The sequence below is a fragment of the Microcebus murinus genome, chromosome 17 (assembly GCF_040939455.1).
Source record: "Microcebus murinus isolate Inina chromosome 17, M.murinus_Inina_mat1.0, whole genome shotgun sequence".
NCBI lineage: Eukaryota > Metazoa > Chordata > Mammalia > Primates > Cheirogaleidae > Microcebus > Microcebus murinus.
In genome coordinates, this window is record NC_134120.1 from 12064548 (window position 1) to 12091548 (window position 27001).

A 27001-nucleotide genomic window follows, 5' to 3' on the forward strand; every position below is an offset into this window, starting at 1 on the left:
TATTTATTCCTTTATGATCTATGTGACTTTTATTTCCTTGTCTTGTCTTACTATACTGGCTGGAACTTATAGCATTTTGTTGAATAAGGGTGGTGAGAGCAAGTATCTTTGCCTTGTTCTTGATCTTACAGGGAAAGCAGTCAATCTTTCACCATTAAATATAATGTTAGCTGTAGATTTTTTTGTAGATGTTCTTTATCAAGTTGAGGAAGTTCCCCTGTATTCCTATTTTTCTGAGAGTTGTAATTATGAATGAGTGTCAAATTTTGTCAGATGTCTTTTCTGCATTGATATGATCATACAATTTTTCTTCTTTAGCTTGTTAATAATATGGTAGATTACATTGATTGAATTTCAAATATTGAACCAGCCTTGCATCTCTGGAATAAACTCCAGTTCATCATGCGTGTACTTACCTTTTGGAAATAAGATTCACCAGTGGAATTTAGAAATGATGGATTCCACTCCCAGGGAGTTGGCTCATTGGATGCAAAATAAATGCAAAGTAACAAGAAAAAAGCTGAACATGTAATCCTTTGATGATGATGATGATGATGATGATGATCTGTAATAGCTGAAAGTAAGGGATAGTGTTGGGGCAGATCCTGAGGCTGGGCCAAGCTTGAATCCTGGACAGTTTGAGCTGCAGCTGCTACCTCAGGGCCACCTCCAAAGGTAAAAGTTATGCTGAACAACATATAGCAGACTAATTCCAAGACAATAGGGAAATAGAAAAGGGAGAGTGAATGAAATATTTAAACAGTTATTAAGAAATGGTATGAATAAAGCAGGCACAAAACAGAAGTCTTGATGCAGCACTCTCAGAGGCTGGGTGGCCCAATGGGAGCCTCTGCTGGTCCACTAACATTGAAGGGCCCTAAACAAATCCATCCTAGTTCTGATAAATCCTAAAACCTGCAAAGCAAAGATGACAAGAAGAAACCTGACCTCCATTCGCCTGTGGTAATGATGTGCAAGGTAATCAAGATAATAACTAAAGAAAGAAACTGGGTCCATTGGTCCCAACCCCTGGCTGGGGGCCCAAAGCCAAATTTACCTGAATAGGTAAATAGTCATGGGTGGCAAAGAAACATTTCTGAAATTCCTTGGTATGGGGGCCCCATATAATGTGGTTCTAAAACCTATTGGTAAAGTCCTAACAGAGGCTACATTTAAATTGGGAAGATGTGGAAATATAAGGTTTGGTAGGATTAAGGTGAAATTTGGATAAAAACTGAACATTTGAACAGACTATATGAAGTGGTTGCATCTCCTTATCATGAATGTACTGTTGGGATGGATACTGTGTCTCCCCAAGAGTTTCCCTTAACAGGAATTACAAAATGTAAGGCAGTTAAATTTGGCCTTCAGGCAATTTGATTGGACATGCTAAATTGGAACAAATAAGATTACTGGGTCCACATAAGCTATTAATTTTAAAAAGTAGAGGATACCTGGTGGACAAAACATGTGCAGTGTCTGCTGCCTGAAAGGGTTTTCCTGGTTTTGGAAACTGATAAGTGTTAAATGGGAACCTGCAAGCCTGAATTGCAGTGCTCTGGGTGATAGAGATAGTTTGGTCATATGTTACGATTGTCAGTGTGGCGTTCTACCCTCAGTTCTTGGTGTGCTCTTGGCCAAAGAATGGCCAGACACACCAAAGTGTCAAGTCCAGACTATTATCCTGGTCCTCTGATTCCTTACTTGGAAAAGTCACCAATAGGGCCAATGCCACAGAGTAACCTCAGGCAGGAAGCAGTTTCACAGGAGCAGCTCATTACTGTACAACAAAATGGGTGAGTCTCCATGAGTAGAGAGAGACCGACCGATCAAGTCACTGACTCACTCTCCCTGAATTCTCGGATTTTTCCTTTTATTAGCCTAGTCCTGGGGAGGGCTCTCAGGAGGTGTGGGAATGTTATGAAATGATCGACAGGTGTCCTCAAAATTCCATCTGCCTATAAGAGCTCCTTCTCTGAAAGCTCATGGGGGGGGACCATGATGCAGATTGAACCTGATGGCATAATAATTACCCTTAGGTTACTCTAACTCACTTTGGAAACCCTATTATGCCTGGGCTGGGGAATTCCCAGATTGAGAACACAGTCCCTCTATCCCAGGTGTTGCCTGGGCTAGGATTAAGGGTGGGGCAACACCAAAATGGAGTGCCACCCTTATCCTTCTTCCCAAGTGGAGCCATTGCCTAAGACAGCACCAAAACAGGGCACCCTGGTCCCTAGAAGAGCCAGAGATCCTATCTACCTAATATCATGATGAATAGGACAGGACCAATTGTTGATGACTGAGTAGATGCTAGTAATATGTCACTATCTTTTGACTCTTATTTTCCACGTTATGTTTACTACCATACAGGATAACACCTAGCAGCATTAGTGAGATTGTAATACTGATTATAATAATATTGATGATCAATGTATTGGGAAATTGAGTTAAAAGTCTCCTACTCCACACTGGTTCCTCCAAATGTTGGACATATGTTCATTTTTCTGTAAGATAGCTTTGGCCAGAGGTTAGGTGGCAGCCTGTGTAGTAAAAGAATTCAGCCTTTTCTGAAAAGGTTTGGCCTTTGCCCTTGGCTTTTGGTAGGTCATGTATGTCATACCTGATAGGAGTGTCTTTGTTTAGATGGGGATTGGCCATGCCAGAAAAGTCAACCATGTGATTTCAGTGGGGGCTGTGTGTTATGCACTATCAGTCTAGTTGGAGACTGAGTTCATCCACGTGGACAATTAATCAAGCCTATGTAATGAGGCCACAATAAAACTTCTGGACACAGAAACTCAGATGACCTTCACTGATTGGCAATACTCCAAGCATATTGTCACATACCAATGCTGGGAGGGTCACACATCCTGACTCCATGGGAGATGACAACAGAAGATTTGCATTTGGAACTCTCCAGATTTTGCCCCTATACGTTTACTTCCTTGGCTTATTCTGATCTATATTCTTTCCTGTAATAAACTGTAACCACGAATACTCATAACTTTCAGTGAATTCTATGAGTCCTTCCAGTGAATTATCAAACCTGAGGGTGGTTTGGGAACCTCCAAACTTGCACTGGTGTCACAAGTCTTGGGAACTGCCCTCTCAAGTCTTGCAGTTTGGCTTACTCTGGACAGTAAGAAAAGAAATACAGTACAGGATTTCTTTGGGGGTGTGACAAAAATGTTCTAAAAGTTATGGTTGTGATGGCAGCACAACTCTGTAACTATATTAAAACCCATTTATTATGCACTTTAAATCGGTGAATCGTATGGTAGAGTATGTGAATTCGATTTCAATAAAGCTGGTTTGGTTTTGTTTCGTTTTGTTTTGAACCTGCTTTGGTAAAGAAGATGAACACAGAGCTCAATCAACGAAACTGAATCATCTAAGTGATTTTTCAAAACTCCACGTTAAGGCTTTCCGGTCCTCTGAAAAGCGAAAGTGCTGTGACCATTTTCTCAGTACACTAAGAAAACATGAAAGGGAAGCTGGGATTTCAGGGCTTAATCTTCGGGCTTCCACACTGTTTATCACACTCCGACGTACAGCCCGGGCGGCGGTACTCACGAAATGGCGGCGCTCCCCGCGCCGGGGTGCTGCTGATGCAGGAGGTTTGGGGAGGTCTGCAGACCTGCTCTGCGAGGTCCTAAGAGGCACCCTCAAATCAACCCAGGAGCAAGTCACCCAGCCCTTCCCGGGAGCGCTCGCAGGTGGCGCTGCCCGCTGCACGCTCGGGGACGCCCCGGTTCGGCAGCGCAGGTTGCGGGGCCCGTCCCCACGCCGGGGGCTGTGGGGGACACCAGTGCACCCCAGAAGCGGTTCGGTCCGCGAGGCGGCGGCGGCGGCCTCAGAGCGTGCGCGGCAGCCCCTCCCCGCCTGGGCGGCGCCCCCGCCCGGCTCCTCCTCTTCCCCTCCGCGCCACCCCGCCCCGCTGCGAACCCAAACACTGCGCCGCGCTGCGCGAGCCGCGCGTGACGCTCCGCCGCCGCAGAGCCCAGCGCGCCTGAGCCTGCGCGGCCCCCGCCGCCGCGGCCGAGCGATGCTGCTGCTGGCCGCCGCCTTCCTCGTGGCCTTCGTGCTGCTGCTCTACATGGTGTCTCCGCTCATCAGCCCCAAGCCCCTCGCCCTGCCTGGGGCGCATGTGGTGGTGAGTGGCCTCCTGTTGCTGCGCCCCGACATCCCGGCCCGCTCGGCCAGCCGGCCACTGAGGCGGGGCCGCCACCGTCCCTTTCTCCAGGCCAGGGTCCCCAGGAAGGGACGGCCAAATGGGGAGAGTCACCTGCCGCCGTCCACTCCGGCACTGTCACCTCAGGCCGAGCACCCGGCCTTTGGAACCCTCCCGCCGTTGCACCTGGCGCCTCTTGGGGCTGGAGAGCGGTGCGACCGGGGGACAGCGCCAGCCAGCAGGGTTCCCGGGGCTCCGGAGGCACAGTAGCTGCTCGTTAATTCACGAGCATCCCTGGGATGTGGATATTTTGTTCTCCGTTTTCCTGATGAGTCAGCTGAGGAACAGGGGCTGAGAAACTTAGCCAAGGACACAGCGGTCGGTGGTGCGCGGGGTACGGAGCGCGGTGCCAGGGAGGGCGCAGACGCCACTGGGTCGCGAGGGGGAGGGCGGGTCCCACCGCCAGGACCCGCTGAGGCAGCCCCCAAGTGGAAGACGGCCTGTTCGAGTGACAGGAAGAGCAGTTGCCAAAGGATTCCAGGAAGTGACTCTGAACCCAGTGGGCTGGCGGTCCTGGTTAGCGGTGTTAGGACGCTTCTGTCCCGTCTGCACACTTGTCTCTGAGCTCAGTCCAGGGACTGCTGATGGCTGCTTCAAAGTAATCCTTTGCCATTACTTCAGAGTCAAAAGGGGGAGCCTAACGACACGGATGGTGCTTTGGGAGTGAAGGAGATGTGGGTAGGTTTGGTTTGTGTCCTGCCGGAAGCTCGCGTATCCAGCGATCCCTATTCTGCATGTGTGGCACCTTCCTTACTGTGAGAGAGGACGCCTCCCCGCCCGCGCCAGCACTGGACCGTGTGCGGTAGCTTTTTCCTCGGCTTTCTTATTCGGATCTCCTACCCCCAAAGCACACCGAGGCGGGGAGTTAGGAGTAAGGAGAGTTAGTTACTAACTAAGCCGGCAGCACGTACGGTATCTTCCTGGCACATCGGCTCCGCGTCAGCGCTCTGAGCCTCCCCACCGAGCTGTTGTAGAATAAGGTGGTCGTTTCTTCAGTGTGCTTTAAATCTGGACAAGAGTTTGTGAATGAGGCCGTGTATTTTCTTTGATTTCTCCTTTGTAAAAAAAAAAAAAAAAACAACAAAAAACTATATAATCATACTAAACTCTGAAAGTTTCACAGCCACAAGAAAACTTCTGCCACAAAAGGATTCTTTCAGGACTTGTGCTTGCAGAGGGTAATTTGGAAAAAAGTAGTAGCAAAAGCAGAATGAAAAATGTGATTCCTTATTTATAAGACATTTTCACTTAACCCTGACTGTAGTCCTTCCAGCTCCGTGGAGCTGCAGGTCATAGATATGATGAATAAATATCATGTCTGGTTGGGATAGACTAAGGAGAATTTCTTATTATTACCATCCCACTTTAAAACAAAGGATTATTATTTCACACTATAAATAAGGTGAGAATGACTTAATTCATACGGATGTCACCATCTGTCTTCTTTTATAATGTCCTAAGAAGAGTGAAAGTGTAATTATTTTTCCTGAGATTTCTTAAGAAAAAAAGAAAAAAATTTAAAATAAGACTAGACTGGTTGGTTTTAGGAGGGGGAGCTAATCTTTAGGCTGTCTGCTTATGTGGAAGCATGAACAAACTTATAACTATTGTTTATTTTTAGAAAAATTCTTATATATTGGTGTTATCAATCTAATTACAGTAGCAAAACTGCAGCAAGTCTCACACAGTATATAGTTATTTATATATCTTCCCCTTTTTGGGGATGACTGGGAGTAGCTCTCCTGGCAGCAGTCCCTTTGTTGCCGTTAATAACAGCTATGTGATGTGATTAAGATAGTAACACTTAAAAAACATTTGCAATGAATAGTAAGAGGGAATAAAGGAAATTGAACTATTAACTTTAGTGTGTCCTATCAGGGCTCGATTTAGCAGCAGTTGTCTGGCAACTCAATAGACATTTATCACTTTTTTCAGCCCTTGTGGAAATCCCTTGTATTTTCTTATAACATTCAGAATAACATAGCCCAATTGGCATAAATGTATTCTTGGATACCTTCTAAGAATTACCTGACTTGACTAGGTTAGTTTCCCATGAACTACACTCCAAAATGATGTCAGACTCTTCTTGTGGGTTTGGGTTTAAACTTGTTTCTTGCCTTGCAGTAAATTTACACAGCTAGCTTACATATATATATGGTCTAGAAAAAGGAAATGATAGCAATAGCTTAAAATCTACAAAGCACTTCAGAGCATATACATTTTCTCAGTAACCTCATAACTTCCACTAATTCATTGAATAATTAATTCAATTAATTCATTGAATAACAAACAGAGAAATTTTATTTACAAGGGTTTCTTTTGGCATTATACTTTTCAGAAAAATGGCATCATACACCAATTTGCAAATTAACATAGGCAACTATTTATTTAGCAATTGCTTATGTGAGGTGCTGTTCTAGGAATGAGTGAAATCAGTTGGACTTGGTTCTCATCCTTAGAGAACTGATGTCCGGCAAGGGAGCTAAGATATGTAAGCAACTGCACAAGGTAGATGTGACAGCTAAGGTTAGGACTGGGTAGCAAAGTCAGGAAAAGCTTCATGGAGGAGGATATGTTTGAGCTGGGCTCTGTAGGATGGGTAGGGTATGGAAATGTACGTGTGTGTGGCATGTGAGTAGAAGGACATCTAAGCAGCAGGGGCAATGTCATAAAACAGGAACATTTTGGGGGGTCCTGCCAGTTCCTGTGGAATTGCCATATCTGGTGATATTTAATAAGCCAAAACAACCCATGAACTGTCCCTTTAGCAGAGACCTCTTCAGAGTCAACCGTTAGCTTAGGCAATAGGTATATTTTAACAGCAACCTTCTGTAATTAATTGGTTAATTATCCACCAAAGAAATCTCTTCAGTAGTGGCAAGTTGAGGCTAAAGAGTTATAAGAGATGCCTGTGAGTCAAATAGAAGTAGATGCATTTGTGTAGGAGGCACTCCACGATGATTTGAAAATCCTGGGATAGGGTCAGAGCTCTTCCTTACAGCATGATTTATGTATAACAGTAAAATATTAAATAATCTAAATATCTGAGTATAGGGAAATGGTTAAGTTTGGATATAGCTATTTAATGCAATATTGTGAAGCCTTTTAGTTTTTTGACGTAAGACATTATGATATAATTTTTTTAAAAATGGGATACAGTACCATGCAATATTATATAATTTGCATGGGGACAAAATGACTAGAAAGATAATGTTGCAGTTGTCTTACTCAGTGAAATATATATCAAATCCTCCCTGTGCTAAGAGAGAAGTTTATGGGGTGGTGATAGAGAGATGACTGTGAATCAAATAATCACACAAATGAATGTATGGCTGTTTCATTCTGTGTGTGCCATAGAGAGGAAGGAATGCAGTGCTGAAAAGTGAGGCAGGGTGGGGCTGAGAGGCAGCAAAGGCTTTCCTGAGGAAGTGATATTTGAGCTGAGATTTGATGGGTGAGTAGGTGCCAGTTAGATGAAAAGAGGGGAGGAGAGCATTCCTGGCAAGAGAAATAGAATGTGCAAAGGCACTGTGGTTGGAAGGTACATGGAACTATGGAACTGAAAGACAGCTGATATGGCTAAGGTATAGATAATGAGGGGGAAAAAGAAAACCTTTACTTTTCAGATTTTTCTTATGATTATATATTACTTTTATAGAAAGCACTCATTTCAAATATCATAAGATATATACAGATGACCGTTCTTTTAAATCTGTTGTAGTCATACCTATAGATACAGTAAGGAAATAAGATTCATTTGGATTTGGGATCAGAGACAGACTAATGTTTACTAGCTAGACTTATAGATTACTTTTTTGCCAATAAATTCAGTAAAATATCCTAACTGTGTAATTTATGCTTCAGTACTGAAAACTATCAAAGCAGCAAGCCCTACTGACAATCTTTCATGTTTGCAGTTATTCCAGTTGTTAAGTTTGGTATGAAGAAGATACAATAGCTAAACATTTAGGTCTTGTAGATTCATTTTTAGAGCATATCATAGTTACTTTTAAATTAAGATTTTTAAAAATCTTCCTACAGAGGGGAAATTTCAAGTGCTAAGAAGATTTTATGATTTTTGTTTTTAGGTTACAGGAGGTTCCAGTGGCATTGGGAAGTGCATTGCTATCGAGTGCTATAAACAAGGAGCATTTATTACTCTGGTTGCTCGAAATGAGGTAAGTCTTCTAGGTTTGTTATTACTAACTTACTTATTCAACTTTACATTAGTTAAAGAGGCTTGCTGAACTTCTTAGCATTCACATCTGTACTGGAAAATGCTTGGCTTCCTTAATTTGAGATATGATTCCTGAACTACTGGTTCTTTCTCATATGTAGGCCAAATACTTCTCAACTGAAGTCAGGTCAGCTCAACAGAAGTTTATTTATGCCATTAACATATTAGGCAACATCATCATAGATACCGCAGATCTTGAGTTAGAAGAGGCCAAGGAATAGTTAGGTAGCACATCTGGCCATCGGAAGCCAGGCAGGGCCCTCTGTCAGGCCAGAGGTGTTAGAAGCAGTGATTCTGGAGCTGAGACCTGAAGGTGTGTAGGTGTTTCTCTGTATAATTTACTTATGACATGATAGATATCGCTCGTGAAATCTGGACACCACAGAGGAGTCTCATTCTTCCCTAGAAGTTTAGCATAACATGTTTTTCTAAGTCAAGTTGATGCAAGATCTGTTTTTCTTTATGTCATAATTTGTTATTCTTACCAAAGTTGTTTTTGGAGTGCAAAGCAGTGATACTATGTGCACACGAACTGTCTCAAAGTCCTCTTGCTCCCCATATGGGAGCCAGGGGATAGTGTCCATAGCTGCCCTGTCCACTGCTGCTTATTCTGTGTCTGGCACATAGCATATGCTCAAACATATTTGCTGAATGAAGAAATGAAGGGAGGAATGATGAAGAGTGTGAGAATGCCAGAATGGCATCGTTGCGTGGGGATTTGGGATTCATCTACACCAAAGGATGGTAATAGTATGGTAACTGCTCAAGTAGGGCATGGATAGTGGAACAGAGCCCAGTGGGAATGGCAGGTCAGGGAGGGCCTTTGGGGGAAAGTGTTTAAATAATGACACAGAATTAGGCCTGGTCATCCACAATTTCTTTTAAAAACTAAGAAAGGCAGAATTAACTACCTGTCTTTTATTTATAGCTTTACTTCTCAAACAGTGAATTTGCTTTGGCATTGAAGCCATCTTATGTGAGTGAAGACACAAATTTAATAAAATGGCATTTTGTGAGTTTTAAACAATGCCATTATTTGACTCAAGATAAAGAAAAATGGAGGCAGAGCAGCCAAGTGTTTTAAGTGCTCAGGATCTCTTAGAGGGTCCTTGCAGTGTTAGAAAGGAATGAGCTGAAGAGCCTCTGGCATCAAGACATTCTTTCTTTTCTTTTTTTTAAATCTAATTTTACTTTTTCACTGCCATGCCAGTGTTAGGAACCGGGCTGCCCAACAAGAGGTGAGCGGCAGGTGAGCAAGCAAAGCTTCTTCTGTATTTACAGGCGCTCCCCATCGCTTGCATTACTGCATAAGCTCCACCTCCTGTCAGATCAGCAGTGGCATCAGATTCTCCTAGGAGCACAAACCCTACTGTAAACTGCACATGTGAGGGATCTATGTTGTGTGCTCCTTATGAGAATCTAATGCCTGACGATCTGAGGTGGAGCTGAGGTGGTGATGCTAGTGCTGGGGAGATTTATCATTAGCAGAGAGGTTTGACTACAAAATAATGGTAATGCACTTGAATCATCCTGAAACCATCTCGCCCACCATCCCCAGTCCATGGAAAAATTGTCTTCTGTGAAACCAGTCCGTGATGCCCAAAAGGTTGGGAACTGCTGCTTTTTTATTCCAGTCTCAGCAAAGTCAAGTTTTATGTATCTTTAGTAATAGAACAATGTTATTGTATTATAGACATGTTCAGGTTTAGAAACCTTGTATGTCCTTTGGAAGAATTTTCCTCCTCTTTTTTCTTCTTGATATCATACTGTTATTTAACTTACTTTTGTAGCAAATTAAGATACTATAATTCAATATCTGTTTCCTTGAAAGTAAGTAAAACAAACAAAATTGAGACCTTACAAGAATTACTCAGTTACTTGGGTGCTTTGCTTGTCTTCAGAGTATTTTATAAAGTAGCCAGGTAGAGGTTTACCCGTTTCAGCTAGAAAGTGATTTTTACTATATTTGCTTTTATAATAGAGCAGGGAAATTTTGGAAAATATCTTACGAAAGCACTCTTGACATAGGATCATACATACCTTTAAATTTGAAAGCATTGCACATTAATATGTTTGCTCTTGTTTTGGTTCACAACTTAATAATGTCAGATGAAACCATTTATGAGAACTGTACCATAACTATCAGTAGTTAATACTGTTAATTTTATTTTTCTATTATCTTTCTCTGCAGTGAATTTAAAACCCTGTTATCACTTAGTCATATCTGAATATACTTTACAGTTTTTCTCTCCTAGACTGTGGCCCAGTCCACCTTTGCAGTGTAGATACTCTTTTGTGTATTTTCTAGAATTTAACAAATAATACTTAAACAAACACTTAGACAAATAATTGCTTTTTCTTTCATTTTCAACAAACAGACATAGGTATAGACAATCACTAGAACTAATTGTTCCATGTTGCTTTCAGGACAAGCTGCTGCAGGCAAAGAAGGAAATTGAAAAGCACTCTATTAATGATAAACAGGTAAGTCTCTGTCTTTAGTATGCATTCTCTGACATCAGCACACTTCTATAAAGGAGAAAAGGATTACCTTCAACTGTGAATAGTTAACTGAAAGCATATATGCTTTTCTTAATTAAAATTAACACATATTACACTCTTTTTTAAAAATGTAAAATTGTTTGAATTGTCTAGGAACTCAAGTTATACCCCCCCCCAAAAAAGGATTGACTCAACACACATCCACAAATGGTCAAATAACAGAATGTTTTACTAGAAAATGATTTCATTTGAATCATTTATTTAAATGAACTTTATACAAATGCTTAAGAGGAAAGGGGTATTTAAAAGCCTTTTGGATTATGGAATTTTTTGATGAATAAAATGGCATCTATAATATACATTTCAGTATAAAACATAATAACAAATTAATCACCACACACCTATCACCCAGCCTAAGGAATAGAATTTATCAGAGTCTCTGAAGCCCCCTATATGCTCCAAGGCAGCCTCAATCTCCCTTGTCTTGTTCCTAGAGGTACCCCCACCCTGATTTTTGTGTTGTTCCTTCCTTTGGTTTTCTTTACCATTTTATTATATATGCATGTGACCCTGAATTATCTGTTGTTCAGTTGTGTTTTGAACTTTATGGTATCATTCTTATTTATTTACTTATTTTGAGATAGAGTCTTGCTGTCTTGCCCAGTGTACAGTGACATCATCATAGCTCGCTGCACCCTCAAACTGCTAGGCTCAAGCATCCTCCTGCCTCAGCCTCCCCAGTGGCTGGGACTGTAGGCATGCACCACTACAGGCTAATTTTTCTATGTTTTGTAGAGATGAGGTCTTCTCTTACTCAGGCTGATTAACAAACTACTTCATGCTTTCTTGTGCAACTTTATTTCTTTACTTGATATTATTTTAAAAATTCATCTATGTTGCCACATAAACTAGGAGTTCATTTTTTTTAACTGCTGTCTAGTATTGTATGTACAGATTACCTTTTGTTCATCAGTTCCACTATTGGTGGATATTTAGGTTGTTTCCAAAAGTTGTTTCCTTTTTTGTTTGTTTGTTATTGTTTTTTGCTTTCAGAAGAGTTTTCACTGTGTCTCTTTGTATACATGTACAGGAATGGTGCATACCTAGAAATGGAACTGCTGAGTAGTAGTATGATGTGAGTCTTCAGTCTCACCAAGGTGGTCACGGTCCCACCATTTGGATTTCAGTTCCTGTTGCACCACATCCTTGTCAACACTTGGTATTGGCAGACTTTGATTTTTGCCTTTTTGATGAGTTTTAGATAGTATTTCATTGTGGTTTTAATTGCCTTTTCCCCTCTCCAGAATAGGTTAGAGATCTTTCCATGACAATTAAATAAATCTGCCTCATTTTTTAAACTACTGCAGCAGAGTTAAATAAACCAGAGTTTATTTAAATCAGTCCCTTGTTGCTGAGCTGTTCCTGTTCTTTTTTGTTTGTTTTTGCTATTGCAATCTATGCCACGGGTAAAACTCCTCGTCCCTATCTCATGTGTATGTGGGAGTTTTTCTCTATGACTATGGCCTCTGCCTGTAGCCTCTTCTCCAAAACCCACAAGCATTGGAAGAACAGCAACCCCAGCCTCCATTCTTTCCATACTCCTGTAACTTCTGATAGAAAAAGGAGTGTGGTGTAAAACCACACGGATCCTGAATGCTCATGGCCAAGGCCAATCTTGCCTGCTGCCATCACCATCTCTCCCTCTCTTTATCTATTAAAACATGTTAGGGCAGGTAGAAAACTCTTTTCTTTCATATCAAGGAAGGGAGGTTATCAGGCCTGGGGGGCAAAAGTGAGCTTGATCCTTTGTCCTACCAAGCTTATGTGAGCTGTTTTATTTTTTTTGTGCCTTAACTTTTTTTTTTTAATTTTATTTGTCTGTGGTATAGATTTTATTTACAGTAACTGATCTAATACTGTATGAAAAGGCATATTTTAAAAGTAATCATATGATTCCCACTGCCTTTAAAAATGTTTTCTGTGTGAGGATGTCGGGATAGAATCCACTTTCAGCCAAGGGCAACCCCTCTAGACTGGAATACTTCAGGTTATGTTTGTGATCGCGGCATTTACTTTTCTTATAAATTTACATCATTTGGATGGGAGCTCCTTCTTGCATTAAATAAAACTTCCTGCCCTTAAGGCAATGGGTCCCTTTTTATTCAGCCCTTCGGCATAGTTTCTCAGAGCAGGAGAGAATCTTGGACATCGTTAGCTACTGATGGCCTTATTTACAGTGGAGGCCACTGCACCCTTCTCAGGTTCTGCTGGACTAGAAAGTGAAGAGCCAGCATTGTATGTGCACATTGTTTCTGTGTGGATGTGCCGCCTATACACATGTGTTCTCTCTCTGTGTTAGTGTGGCAGCCAGTCTGAAAAAGGAAGAATTAATGGAAAGGCTGAGAAATTGAGAACCCCATTCTGCTTCTTGCGATGACCTCCTTTGGAACTTAGAACGTTCCTCTGTCGGAGATCTAAACTCTGGATCTGAAAACACTACTCGAAAAGGAAAATCAAAAGGGCTCTTGATGTCTTTTTCATAAATTTCTATCAAAGTATGCACCCGAGTCTGTGCTTCCTCCCTTTTTACCTCCTTCCCTTTCTTTTTTTTCTTTTCAAAGTCTAAATGGAATCATTGTCTGTGATAAGAACAGGCTGTGCTCTTCCCCACCATCACTCTGCTACGGCCCCCTGAGCATGGCTGGGTTTGTCCTGGGTTACCCTCTGGGGTCTGTTTGGTGTCTCTTATCCAGATAATTTTGTGAATGGCCTGATCAGCTCCAGAGTCAGGGGTCTCAAGCAAACCTCAGATGCCACTCTGCACCCAACTCAGGTCTGACAGGCCAAGACTGACCCTCAGCCTTCCTCGTCAGATAATGTCCCTCGGTCTACTTGGCTTATCACTGACTCAGTCTTCAGCATGGGCCCAAGCTGAGGTGACTTCTGAAATAGGTGTTTGCTCAACACTTTGTTCTACCTACTGATATTGAATCTCAACAAGGTAGTCATAGCCAGTACTGCTTCAAGGGGAGTATCTTTAAAAACTTATTAGGTTTGTTGTTATTCCTTTTAAAAGTTTCATTGAGATATAATTTATGTATAATAAACCATACCCATCTGAAGCATATAGCTGGATGGCTTTTGACAGATGAAACACCACTGCAATGGGACACAGAGCATTTTCATCATTCCCCAAAGTCTGCCCATGCCCTTTTGAAGTTCTTTCCATCTTCCACTCCTGGCTGCATGGCCCCCAATCTCCCTTTTGTCATTATAGATTAGTGGCATTTCAAGAGGAGCATTTTTACATTTCTTAAACCATTCTTTGGAGTTTGCTTAACTCCAAAAACTGCTAAGAAAATTAGACTCTACTAATTGCATTGTCAGCAGATTTCAAACACTACAATTTGTACATTCAAAATTGGCCTTTATTGAGGAGAATTGCCTTTAATTTTAAAAACATCTTTTTTTTTTTTTTGAGACAAAGTCTCGCTTTGTTGCCCAGGCTAGAGTGAGTGCCGTGGCATCAGCCTAGCTCACAGCAACCTCAAACTCCTGGACTCAAGCAATTCTGCTGCCTCAGCCTCCAAAGTAGCTGGGACTACAGGCATCCACCACCATGCCCAGCTCATTTTTTCTATATATATTAGTTGGCCAATTAATTTCTTTCTGTTTATAGTAGAGATGGGGTCTTGCTCTTGCTCAGGCTGGTTTCGGACTCCTGACCTCAAGCAATCCGCCCGCCTCAGCCTCCTAGAGTGCTAGGATTACAGGCGTGAGCCACCGCGCCCGGCCTAAAAACATCTTTTAAAAATAGTTTTGACGTCTGCATTTTTGATCATTTTTTTTTTCTTTTTTTAACAGGTGGTGCTTTGTATATCAGTTGATGTATGTCAAGACTATAACCAAGTGGAAAATGTCATAAAACAAGTAAGAGGTTGGGCTAATTGGAATGAATGCGCTTGACTTTTGATTGGTTCTTACCATTTGCTGTGTGACTTGGAATTGGTAAATCTTCCCTATAGGTTTAATAGTTTAGATGTTATTTATTAGCATTGATTTGCTGCTGTGGTTTTTCTCTTCTCTTTCATAATGCCTGCTCTAATACTTTTTTCTAGGCGCAGGAGAAACTGGGTCCAGTGGACATGCTTGTAAACTGTGCAGGAATGTCACTGTCAGGAAAATTTGAAGATCTTGAAGTTAGTACTTTTGAAGTAAGTAAAAATGTTCGCTCACTAGGGTGGCCCATGTACTAAAAGTAGAATAAGCCATGGGTAAAGGCTTTAAGACTGAAACCATTGAATGCATTCGGATGTTCATGGAAGTTTGAGAGGACCAGAAGAAGGCTGAACAAGGTTTTGGTCACAGTGCCATGACCATCTAACCTTAAGAATTTAGACGAGTTTCTCAGCCTTGGTTCTCTCAGCTGTGAAATGGGGTTGAAACCTCTAACCTGACACAGATAACTTCAACACCAACTTCAACTTCAACTTCACCGAGGTCATATTTTCAAGAGAGCACTCGATAATCCAAGAGATGTTAGATGTTCAGGTCAAGTTCACATTATTAGCAAGGAGAAACCAAAACATTTGGAGGACAGACTTGCTAGACTTCTCAAATAAAGGTTAAAAAATAACGCATCTATTGATGTTTCTATTTTTAAACAGATTTTCCAGGGAACCTTTCTTAGTAATTTATTTTAGCATCAAAAAATGGACATTAGATTTGAAATATTTTTAAGTGCACAACATTTTTTAGTTGGCAGCACATCAGCCATCTTTTTCCTAATGTTCTCTTGAGTCTTCATTGTAATAATGTTTTTGTTTTTTTTTTTCTTTTTTTGAGTCAGAGTCTTACTCTGTTGCCCAGGCTAGCATGCCATGGCGTCAACTTAGCTCACAGCAACCTCAAACTCCTGGGCTCAAGCAATCCTACTGCCTCAGCCTCCCGAGTAGCTGAGACTACAGGCATGCGCCACTATGCCTGGCTAATTTTTTCTATGTATTTGTAGTTGGCCAATTAATTTCTTTCTATTTTTAGTAGAGATGGGAACTCGCTCTTGCTCAGGCTGGTTTCAAACTCCTGACCTTGAGTGATCTCCCCGCCTCGGCCTCCCAGGTAATAATGGGTTTTGAATGCTTGACCTTGTAAAGTTAAATTACATTCCACTTTGGAGGAAAAGAGACACTGAACCAGTAGCACAGACCTCTTTGTTGCTTCTGGTAGGCTGGGGAAAGCACCCTTAACCCTGTGGTTTACTTAAGTCAGGAGAGTCAAGAGGTAGACACAGGCAGAGTGATGGAACTCAAGCATCATAAGACTCCTTTATCAAGTAGGCATAAAAGAGTGCTGTCTAGGCCTGTGTGCCTTCATCTGTAAGGAGCGGAAGGCAGATTTCCAAGATTATGCCACTATCTATATAAAGGATCAATTAGAGAAAATGGTTTTTATAGTAGTTATAGACATGAAGTGATCAAGCAGAAGACTTGGAAGGTAGCAAGAAAAAGAGGAATAGGTGTGTGAATGTGTGTGTGAGGGTCTGTGCGTGTGTGCACGCAAGTGTGTGAGAGGGTGTGTATGTGCATACGTGTGCAAGATGATAGGAAGGAGAATCGGCAGAGTCATTTGACTAAACGGGGATACAGTGGACTGAGGAATATGGAGGTGCATGATTGTGATAAATAAATGCACAGCTGTAATGTCAGGACCTCAGGAAGTGGGGTGTGTCTGTTGGGGGCAGCAGGAGTGGGGATTGTCTGATGGAAGCGCAGGATAATTGAGAGGTTTTGTGGAGGTGTGTGATTGTGAACAGGAAGAGAAGAAACTGAGGTTTTAATAACAGGTGAATGTGTGTAGGTATCAATGGCAAGGAGAAATGTGAAGCAGGTGAGATGAGGGAAGACATAGAAATAGAGAGAGAGAGACTATAACATGAAGCATGTTGAAATATAAAAACATGCACAATTTTCTTTGTAAAAAACTAACTTTACTCTTAACCTTTAGTCTCCATTCACACTGCTATTTCCTTCTTTCTTTCTTTCTTTTTTAAAAAAAATCACAATTTATTTCTTTTCTATGACCACCATCATCTTTCCACACCTGTGCCCACCCACATGGACTATTTGTTGTGCTATTTCCCAGCAGCAGGGTACAATCAGAAAAAAAAGGTAGGCTTTGGCATCAGGTTAAACCAGTTTCAAATCTTAACCCCAATGGTTCTAAGTCTGACCATGTACTAGCAAAGCATTCTGTTTTCTTCTGGCGTCAGCTTTTTTTCCAGCCTCAGCTTCCATCTCTGTAAAATGGATATAGAGCTCACAGAGCTGTGAGGATTAAGTAGCGTAATGTCTGCCCATGTCAGCTGTTTAGTAAACATTAATCTCCTTCCCCTTTTATTCACTCAATCCACAGATATTCGGCAGAGTGGCTAGTGTGCCAGTGTTGTTCTGGGGGTGGCTTGGTGAGCGAGGAAATAAAGTCGTGGTCTACGTAAGGTAGGGCAGGCCATGATGGGCAAGCAGATAAGCAATAGAATTATTTTTAAGTTTTCTTTTGTCCTTTCACTGTCTGTGCTTTGTGTGTTCATTAGACCTAAGAGGCCAGTGTCTCAGTCTCGTGTTAGAGGCTTCGCTGGGAAGTCTGGTAGCTTTCTGAAGGGTTATTGTCTGGGCCTTATCTCCGGGGGAAGTTTCAGTGTCAGTATCTGTAGACTTTGTCTGCTGGGTTGGTTAGAAGCCGGGAGAAGAGTCTTCCTTCTCCTACCTAGGAAGAACAGGCCCGTCCATGGTGGAGCTGGGGAAGACAGCTGGCCTCTCAGTGTTCAGTGTGTAGACAGACTTTCACTTAAACCTCTCACTTAATCTAGACTTACTCTCTCCAGAAACTAAATCTCCAGTGTCCTCCAGGCCAGAAGAGGGGCACAGATCTCCTCTATGGGGAGGAAAAAGGCATCTAGAATCTGACTGCTTTTTTCTTTTTGTCGTTGTCACACGTCGATTTCTTTAAATTGAGGTGAAATTCATATAAAATTAACCATTTTAAAGTGAACAGTTCAGAGGCATTTTTCAGATTCACAGTGTTATGAGACCTTCTCCTCTATCTAGTTCCAAAACATTTTCATCGCCCCAAAGGGAAACTCTGTACCTACTAAGCAATTATTCCCCATTCCTCGCTCCCGCCCCTGGCCCCTGGGCCCCAACAACCACCAAGCTGTATTCTGTCTCTCCAGATATTTTATATAAATGGAATCATATGATATATGCCCTTTCGTGTCTGGCTTCTTTCACTTAGCGTAATGTTTTGAGGTTCATCCACATTGTAGAATGTATCAGTGCTTCATTCCTTTTTACAGGGTGATAATATTCCATTGTGTGGATATACCACATTTTGTTTATCTTGCTGACATTTTGTTTGTTGATGGACATTTGGGCTGTTTCTAGCTGACTGCTTTTTAAACAGATTCGTAGTATGGACTTTCAGCCCTGTGTCCACCCCCCTACCCTCCATACCAGAGATACTTGGTGTGGCTTGAGCCTGTTGGGCTCTCTGATACAATCCTGTTTCTCAGTTTCTCCCACTTAGCTTTCATTTTCCTGTGGTTGCCTAAGTTAGTTATCACTTGTCATTCTGTTCTTCAGCTTCCTAAAGGTTATTGCTGCTGTTATTTTATTAATTATTATTGATTGATTGACTGGTTGAGGCAGGGTCTCACTTTGTGGTCTGAGCATGAGAGCAGTGGCATCATCGTAGCTCACTGCAACCTCAAACTCCTGGGCTCAAGTGATCCTCCTGCCTCAGCCTCCGAGTTGCTGGGGACTACAGGTACATGCCACCACACCTGGCTAGCTTTTCTATTTTTTGTAGAGATGGGGTCTTGCTATGTTGCCCAGGCTGGTCCTGCCTGAACGCCTAACTTCAATCCACCTGCCTTGGCCTCCCAAAGTGCTAGGATTATAGGCATGAGCCACTGTGCCTAGCCCATTGCTTTTATTTTTATTTCTATATTCATTGTTCTTATGGGATCTTGCCTTAAAAAAAATTTCTTTGTTAAGATTTTAATGGATTCCCTAAAGGGTGCCAATATAAATACATGGATTTAGTGTACCATATTTTTTCAAATACTTTTTAAGAACATTTTTATTATCAACATAATATAATGGTATTAAAACACATGTTGAGTAAAAAAAAGAGAATCCCAACATCCTAACACAATCACGATTTTCTGTATTTCATTGGTTTTGCACCTGAGCTTGTGTACTTTTATTAAATGTTTAAAATAGTTACAGTCACAGTCTGCCTTCTGCTTTTTCTCAACTTAGAGCATAGTTATTTCCCCATCTCTCTCAGTGTTTCTGGTCATCATTTCAAAAAGTTACCTAATATTCTCTTAAGTTAATATATCATGATTGACTTCAAACCCCCAGTTGAAGTGTTTAGTGTTACATGATGATCTAATATTGTTAAAAATATTTGAATATTTGAAACATTTTAATGCAAGTAATAGAGAAACGTTTTAATGCAAGTATTCTTAGATTTTCAAGTTAAGATTTAAGATATTTAAGAGCTCTCAGGATGAGGAAAAAATTTATTATTAGTCTCTATATGAGCTCTTATTCACATAATATAAGAGCCAGTGTTTTGTGAGTTCTTATTTGAGCCAGGGGTTGTGCTAATGCTTAACTTGTGTTTTCTCCTTGAATCCTTGTAAACACCCTGTGAGTTACTACCAATATTAACCTTGTTTTCAGCTCAGAAAATGGGTGGAGTGTCTGACTCTCTTACTCATCATCAAATAGCCAATAAATGGTAGAGCCAAGGCTTGAAACCAAACTCAGTACTGTTAACCACTGTCCTATTCTCTTTGTGGTCTTTTTTAGCTTAGAACTAAGGGCTAGAAATATTTGGAAGCTCTTTCCTAAAATTATCTTTCAAGAAGTATTACCTGCAACATGCTGTATACTTTTTATAAGGAGAAAACTAATATTGACCGGTTTTCAGCAAAGACATAACTGCTGTTATTATGAGAATGCAAGATTAGATTGAAATAGGCTTTACATGGTAGGTCCTGAGGCTTCAGTGGTAGGCTTCATGTCACATCCCATTTGCAGCATCACTTATTCATTCTTTCAACAAATCTAAGCAGAGCAGGTTGGCTCACACCTGTAATCCCAGCAACTCAGAAAGCTGAGGTGAGAGGATCTCTTGATCCAAGGAGTTCAAGGCTGTAGTGAGCTATGATCAGCTGTACTATAGCCTGGGCAAGAGAGTAAGACCCCATCTCTTAAAAAAAACAAAACCCCAGGTCCGTTGAGCTTTCACTGAAGAACTTAAATCTGGAAAGCAGACTAAATTCGAGGTGAGTGCAGCCTTGAGGCTTTTAACCTCATTTACTCCTCATGCAGCCTCTTTGTTCTCTGCAGAGATTAATGAGCATCAATTACCTGGGCAGCGTGTACCCCAGCCGAGCAGTGATCACCACCATGAAGGAGCGCCGGGTGGGCAGGATCGTGTTTGTGTCTTCCCAGGCGGGACAGCTGGGACTATTCGGCTTCACGGCCTACTCTTCATCCAAGTTTGCCTTACGGGGATTGGCTGAAGCTTTGCAGATGGAGGTAAACATATTCGTTTCTGTATTTATTCCTCCCAGCTCAGCCATATACATTCCTCTTTAGTTTTGGAGCTTCTTTACATATTACTGTATTAAATTCGAGATTTGTAGATTTGACATTAGTGAAAGAGAATTGACTCCAACCTGAGTTTTGCAGTTAACATTTTTTCATTGCGTGAAATTATAGTTATGATTTATTGCGTGAAATATAGTTATGATTTTCATTGCGTGAAATTATAGCTATGAATTATAGTTATGACAGATGCAAAATGGTTATAGGGTTTTTGCCCGTTTAATTTGATACACACAGAGTACCAGTAATATCTTCATATTGTATTGGTCCAGTACTATATGAGCATGGGTAAAGTTAACCAGATATTTTATTCTATGGAGATTTTTCTTCAACCAAAAGATCTGTTCTTGTGACTGAATAATAAAATAAGGGAAGAGCTTGAATCAGCTACTGTCTAAATTCTTAGCTTGTAGACAAGTCATTTAACTTGCTTTCAGTTTTCTCATCTGTCAGATGAGAGGGTTGGAATAAAAAAATCATTTGGCTCTCTTACTACTTATATTTTCATATCCTCAGGAAATGTTGAGGAAAGTAGATGCTTTTTATTTTCACAGTTAATAGAACATTTTGTGGAAGAAGGGCATAGTTAGGATTAGTACCAAAGTAAGTGTTTGTCATGATGTATAGAACCTTATACCTGAGCTGCATGAAGTAGACTTCTTAATCATTGTCACATGGGGATGCTTAGAGAGCATCACATATATATCTATATCACATACAGAAAAAGGCAAGGTAAAGTTCTTTGTTATTGCTATACACAGTTCCAAGACCCATAGTGGATGCCTGAAACTGCAGATAGTACCAAACCCTATATATACTATGTTTTTTGCTATATATACATACCTATGATAAAGTTTAATTTATAAATTAGACACAGTAAGAGATTAACAACATAACTAATAATAAAACAGAACAATTATAACAGTAGACTATAATAAAAGTTATGTGGATGTGGTCTCTTTCTCTCAAAATATCTTATTCTACTATAATCACCTATTTTTGGACCTTGGTTGACTGCAGGTAGCTGAAACCACAGAAAGAGAAACCGCAGATAAAGGGGGACTACTGTATGCTGAAATATAACATTACATCATGATGTTCAAAACCTAGAAGAGAATTCGTTGTTTGGCCCTCTTGTACTAAGAGGGGGCTTTTGGGAAACCTGGTTAATGACTTAGATCATGGGTTGGTAAAAGTGAAGGACCAGATTGTAAATATTTTAGGCTTTGAAGGCTAAATGGTGTCTATCACAACTACTCAAGTTTGCTGTGGTAGTAGGAAAGCAGCCATAGTAGATAATATATAAATGAATAGGTGTGGCTGTGTTCCAATAAAACTTTATTTATAAAAACAGGCAGAGGGCCAGATTAGGCATATAGGCCATAGATTGCCAGCCTTATTTAGAAGATCCTCAGAAGGGACCTTTATGGTGTATGATGGAGTGCCACACTGCCTAGATAATAGGTGAGTACTGCAGTACAGATGAGTTGGATCAGCGGCTGAGTCCTGATGCGCTACTTGGGGACTGATAGACTGGGCCATTATCATACCAAAGGAACCAGCCACAGATTCCATCGTTAACAACTGGTTTAATACTCTTAATGAATAATAGACCATTACAATATGCTTAGCCAATAGGGCACACATGGCTATGAACTTTCAAACAAGAATTCTGATTTTTTTTTTTTTTTTGCATTCTTTATTTTGAAAAAGTACCTTTGTGAATAACCATTTTATTTTTATCACAGTTTTGGGGGTTTTTTTTGTTTGTTTGTTTTTTGAGAGAGGTCTCACTATGTTGCCCAGGCTGATCTCAAACTCCTGGCCTCAAACAGTCCTTGCACCTCGGCCTCCCAAGTCTGGGTTTACAGGCGTGAGCCACCACATCCAGATTTATCACAGTTTTGTGAACTATGTGAGGTAGATGTTGTCATGCCACCTTTTAAATGAGAAAACTGAGTTTTCTATAAATTCAGTGAGTTTCTCAAAGGCACATAGTTGCTTAATGACTAATAAAAACAAGGCCCAAGCTCTTGACTGCACATCTCTTTTGCAGCAGGTGATGCAGGTCAGAGCTTGCTTAATTCATCCAGTTAGTTGCCTCAGCCTTTTACTTCGGTCTCAGACTCCATGTAAGTGAAGGTGTGTTTTGGAGATGAAAAATTTGCACATTAGGGCTTTTTGCAGAGTTGTGTCCAGATTCACTAATTTAGAGCAAAACCCAAATCTGGGTCGCCTGGTTTCACTTCAGGTAGAGCGGAGATGCTAATAAAGAAGAGGACAAAGAAAGTGAATTGCTAGTATAGAGAGAGTCCCCTCAGCCTCCCTGTGACACGTGCAATTCCCACGCTGCAGAGAGCTGGCCTGGACTTTCAAGTTGGCTTGACTTCTGTCCATATTTGGACTGCATTAAAAATGTCCTCACTTAGCTATGATCAAGCCACTGCACTCTAGCCTGGTGACAGAGTGAGGCTCTGTCTCAAAAAAAAAAAAAGTTCTCACTTGAACAAAAATTAAAATTAATCTATACCATGAAAAATAGTTTTAGGGGAAAATAAATTTAGTCATCAAAATCTATTTCATTCGTAGTAAGGCTTGCATCAAATAAATTGTTTCCCTACGAATTTATGGTAGTGTTTTTTAGAAACCTGGATAATTTGATCAAGGTGGTTGTGTTTTCTATAAATGAAATCTTATATAATTGCTCAAAGTCTAAGTGCTTTTGATGATCTTTTTTAGTTCAATTAACTTTGGGGTCTTCCTGTCTCCCTCTCATCGCCCCCAAACTAAGGCAGGGCCCTGCCAGTATTGTTGTAGGTACAATGAGTAATTTTGAAAGGATACTTTGTTGGCATTTTTTTTTTTTTTTTTTTTTTTTTTGAGACAGAGTCTCGCTTTGTTGGCATTTTTTTTTTTTGTCTTTTTTCTTACTCAGTCTTTTAGGAGCGAATATATTTTTTAAAGATTTTAAAAGGTTATCTTTTTGGAAAGCAGACTTCTGAGGTGGGTAATAGCTAAAGACATGTTAACAGAGATCAAGCCAAAAAAACAAAAAAAAGTAGCTGTCTCCTTTTTGCGTATCTTACCCCTATCATGCCCCTCCCCTGCCTTTGTCTCTACCTGCTATAATAGGAAAGTAAGCTAAAGCTTAAATTCTGGAGTTTGTGTAAACAGCTATAATCTTCTCCCAGCCACCTGTCTTTGTTCTGATGGAACGAGGAACTACACATTCTAGGTGGATTATTTTGATAATAAATTCATTCTTGAGCCAGTGGTCTGTTGTCTTTCTGTTTAAGGTTGAGGCCAGGCAGAAGGGAGAAAGTGGTGATAGCAGGGTGGGAGTGGGGCACAGCGGGGGGACAGAGAGCAGCCAGGCGACAGGCACAAGGAGAAGCAGTGGCTAGGTCAGCTAGTGAAGACCTGGCTTATCTATTCTTAGAAAAAGTAGTGTCTCAGGGAGTGTCTCACTGTCTTACCATGAGCAAGTGAAGCCAAGCTACCCTCATTTCCTTTTTTTATAGGGTTATGAGATCGGTAGATTGAAGAAAGGTGTAAATATAGATTGGTGTATTCGGCTTTTAGCAAATTATTTGAGCAAGAGTTTCAGGAGACTAGAATCTCCATGAAGGCAGGGATTATGTTTGTTTGTTCACATTCATATGCTTCATTAAGAATGATATTGGCACATAGTAGTGATTGAGTAAGTATACATTGGATGAATAAATGCAAGACTGCATAAATGGTCAAGTGACCAGCCACCAGAGGTATTCAGCCTTAGACTGGCAGTCGTTCGGCTTGTTGGTCATAGAAAGGATACCAGCCCAGAGCAGGGCTGGACTGATTTCTCCTGCCCCCACGACAAAGCTGTTCTGAAAAGCTCTGTATAACCTCTGGCAATTCAGCCAAAATCTTGAGTTTGAGAAGCAGTGCTTTGACATTAGCTTAGGCACCACAATCCTTGCTTCTGAGGAACAGCACAGAAACAACCGCGTCTGAGCAGTCAGGCTCAGTCTCTGTAGAGGCTAATGACCGTGGATGGGCTGTTTTGTGGGGTTTTTCTCTGGTCTGTGCACAGTACAGGGCAAGGCTGTGGGAAACATTTTTTTTTTTAAAGCCACTCTCTCAAAAACAGTGGAAGAGAAGTTGCTTGCTCATCAGGCTCATTGCCTGGCCCCAGTCCAGAGCTATTTCTGAGTGTAGCTGGGCCATGCAGCTGCACGCCTCAGTGATGCCGAGCGGACGGGCTGTCCCACGCCCTAGTTGCATTAGAACAGAACCAACAAAGACACCTCCCTTTTGCTACTGTGCTTTCCAGGGTGGCTGGCCAGGATCTGCTGATATGCTTCTGCAGGCTTCCCCGACCCCTGCAGCTCCTGCCACAAGCCTCGGAACTGTACTTCACTAAGGGGGACCTAGGGAGCAAAGGGATCCATGATCAGACAGGACCCTGGGTGCTCTGTGAAGCTGTTGCGTGAGGCAGCGGTGTTGTTGTCTGTTCTCAGCTCAGGTACCCAGTGCCTCTCCACTTCCAGATCCCCTGGGTGTTTTCATGGGGACCAAAACTGAGCCAGTAGCAAACAGAAATCATGGCAAAGAGATTCTGATGGTATGAGCCGTTGCCCTAATTACCAGGGCAAGATAAGAGTGTGTAGCAGGGCGGTTGCTGAGCAGAGTCTTTGGGAAGGGCGTGTCTGGTATGCCCAGCAGAAGAATCTGTGATTCTGTGGGGGCGTGTTTATGAGTAGGTGTGGAGGCATGGTGGGGAGGGAAACAAGGGTAATAAGCTGTTCCCAGTTTCGAGTATCAGAGGAGTGAGATGGAACTTTAGATAAGACAAAAGAGTTCCTTTATGTAAACGTAGGCTGAGGTGGTTCACAGGGAGGTGGTTGGCTGGTCTGACAGCAGGGGTTGCAACCAGCAGGAGGGTGTTCTCTGTTGGTTCTGTGAAGAAGGAAGCGACTCTTGACCTCTTAATGGTCAGGGGTGGTTGTGCAGGGAATTCTCAAATAAGCAAACTTCTTAGGGACAGATACAGTTCTAGACTGGGCCTGGGGAGCACAGCAAGGCCACAGGGGAAGGGATTTTAATGACTTTAAGCCTACTTTGTAGATATCAACAGAAGCAGCCTGAAGGGAAAACAAATTTGCAGTCTGGGGGAGGAGGGAGGAGCAGGCCAGTCCCACTGCTTTGGCGAAGTGCTTGAATGGTGTGCAGTGTTCAGGGAGAAAGTGAACAGACCTTTTTTTTTTAAATGCTGCCTGGCTCTCCTGGTTAGACAGCTCCCCAGGCCTCTGCTTAGGTGGCCAGAGTGGAGGACACTGAGGAGGAGGTGATTTGCTGTACTTTTCGGATCAGCTGAGATAGGGATGAGTTTTCTGCCTCCATTTCAGAGTCATCTTTGTGGAGCGGAGTTTCTCGATGCAATTGGTGGTACTTCTCCACTCATGGAACAACCCTGTTGGTCTCACCACAGTGTGAGAATCAGGACAGCCAGTGCAGGTTGGCAGTGCAGGGCCTCAGGTTTTGTCCCATTCACTGAAGGTGCATGTGTCGTTTCTGAAATGCAGGTGAAGCCGTACAATGTCTACGTCACAGTTGCCTACCCGCCAGACACAGACACCCCTGGGCTAGCTGAAGAAAACAAAACAAAGGTCAGTATTCCCACATGTCCCATTTTGAATCTTTAATGTCGCAAACCCACTTTTCTAATTTTCTTTCTACTCTTCAGCTCACACTTGTTTTTGTCAGCCAGCAACGTCCATCAAGTGTCTGTCAGGTGCAGGGCACCGAGCTGGTTTCTGACGACCTTCCTGAAGTTCTCCAGGCAAATCTTCCTTCTTTCCTTCCTCTCTTCCCTCACCCCCTTTTCTTAAAGTTTAATTTAAATTTTTTTTCAAATTGTTACCAGAGACATATGTCACACAGTTTTAGAGGTCCAATATCAACCCTTAGCCTCATCTACCCCGTTCCTGATTTCTGCTCCCAAAAGGTAGCTGTTTATTTTAACTAACATGTTTATACTGCTATTTTTTTTAAGATATAGAAATTATTCATTGACTTTCTGGTGTGGAAGATAAAATTTAAGAATCATTTCTGTTCCCCACTCCCTATGTCAGGGGTCCTCAAACTTTTTAAACGGGGCCAGTTCACTGTCCCTCAGACCGTTGGAGAGCTCGCACTGTGGGCCCAGGGCGAGTCAGCTGCTAAGCAGGACAGGCAGCGGTGGCAAAAACAGCCAGCGGGCTGGATAAATGTCCTAGGCGGGCGGCCCTAGAGGGCGGGTGGCCTGTGTTTGAGGACGCCTGCTGTACTCCCTCCATCACTGGTTAATCAGGTTCAGTGTTTAAA

The 27001-nt window shown here is 41.8% G+C and overlaps 1 protein-coding gene across 1 annotated transcript in view; it reads left to right on the top strand.

Moving 5' to 3' along the window:
• The first annotated feature begins 3935 nt into the window (after positions 1 to 3935).
• Positions 3936 to 27001, top strand: part of KDSR (3-ketodihydrosphingosine reductase) — a 36797-nt gene continuing 13731 nt past the window's right edge. The window contains exons 1-7 of the mRNA XM_012774468.3: positions 3936 to 4156; positions 8323 to 8412; positions 10899 to 10955; positions 14838 to 14903; positions 15092 to 15187; positions 20393 to 20584; positions 26221 to 26304. Coding sequence (XP_012629922.2) covers positions 4049 to 4156; positions 8323 to 8412; positions 10899 to 10955; positions 14838 to 14903; positions 15092 to 15187; positions 20393 to 20584; positions 26221 to 26304 — 693 coding nt within the window. The 5' untranslated portion in view covers positions 3936 to 4048. The remainder of the gene's footprint in view (positions 4157 to 8322; positions 8413 to 10898; positions 10956 to 14837; positions 14904 to 15091; positions 15188 to 20392; positions 20585 to 26220; positions 26305 to 27001) is intronic.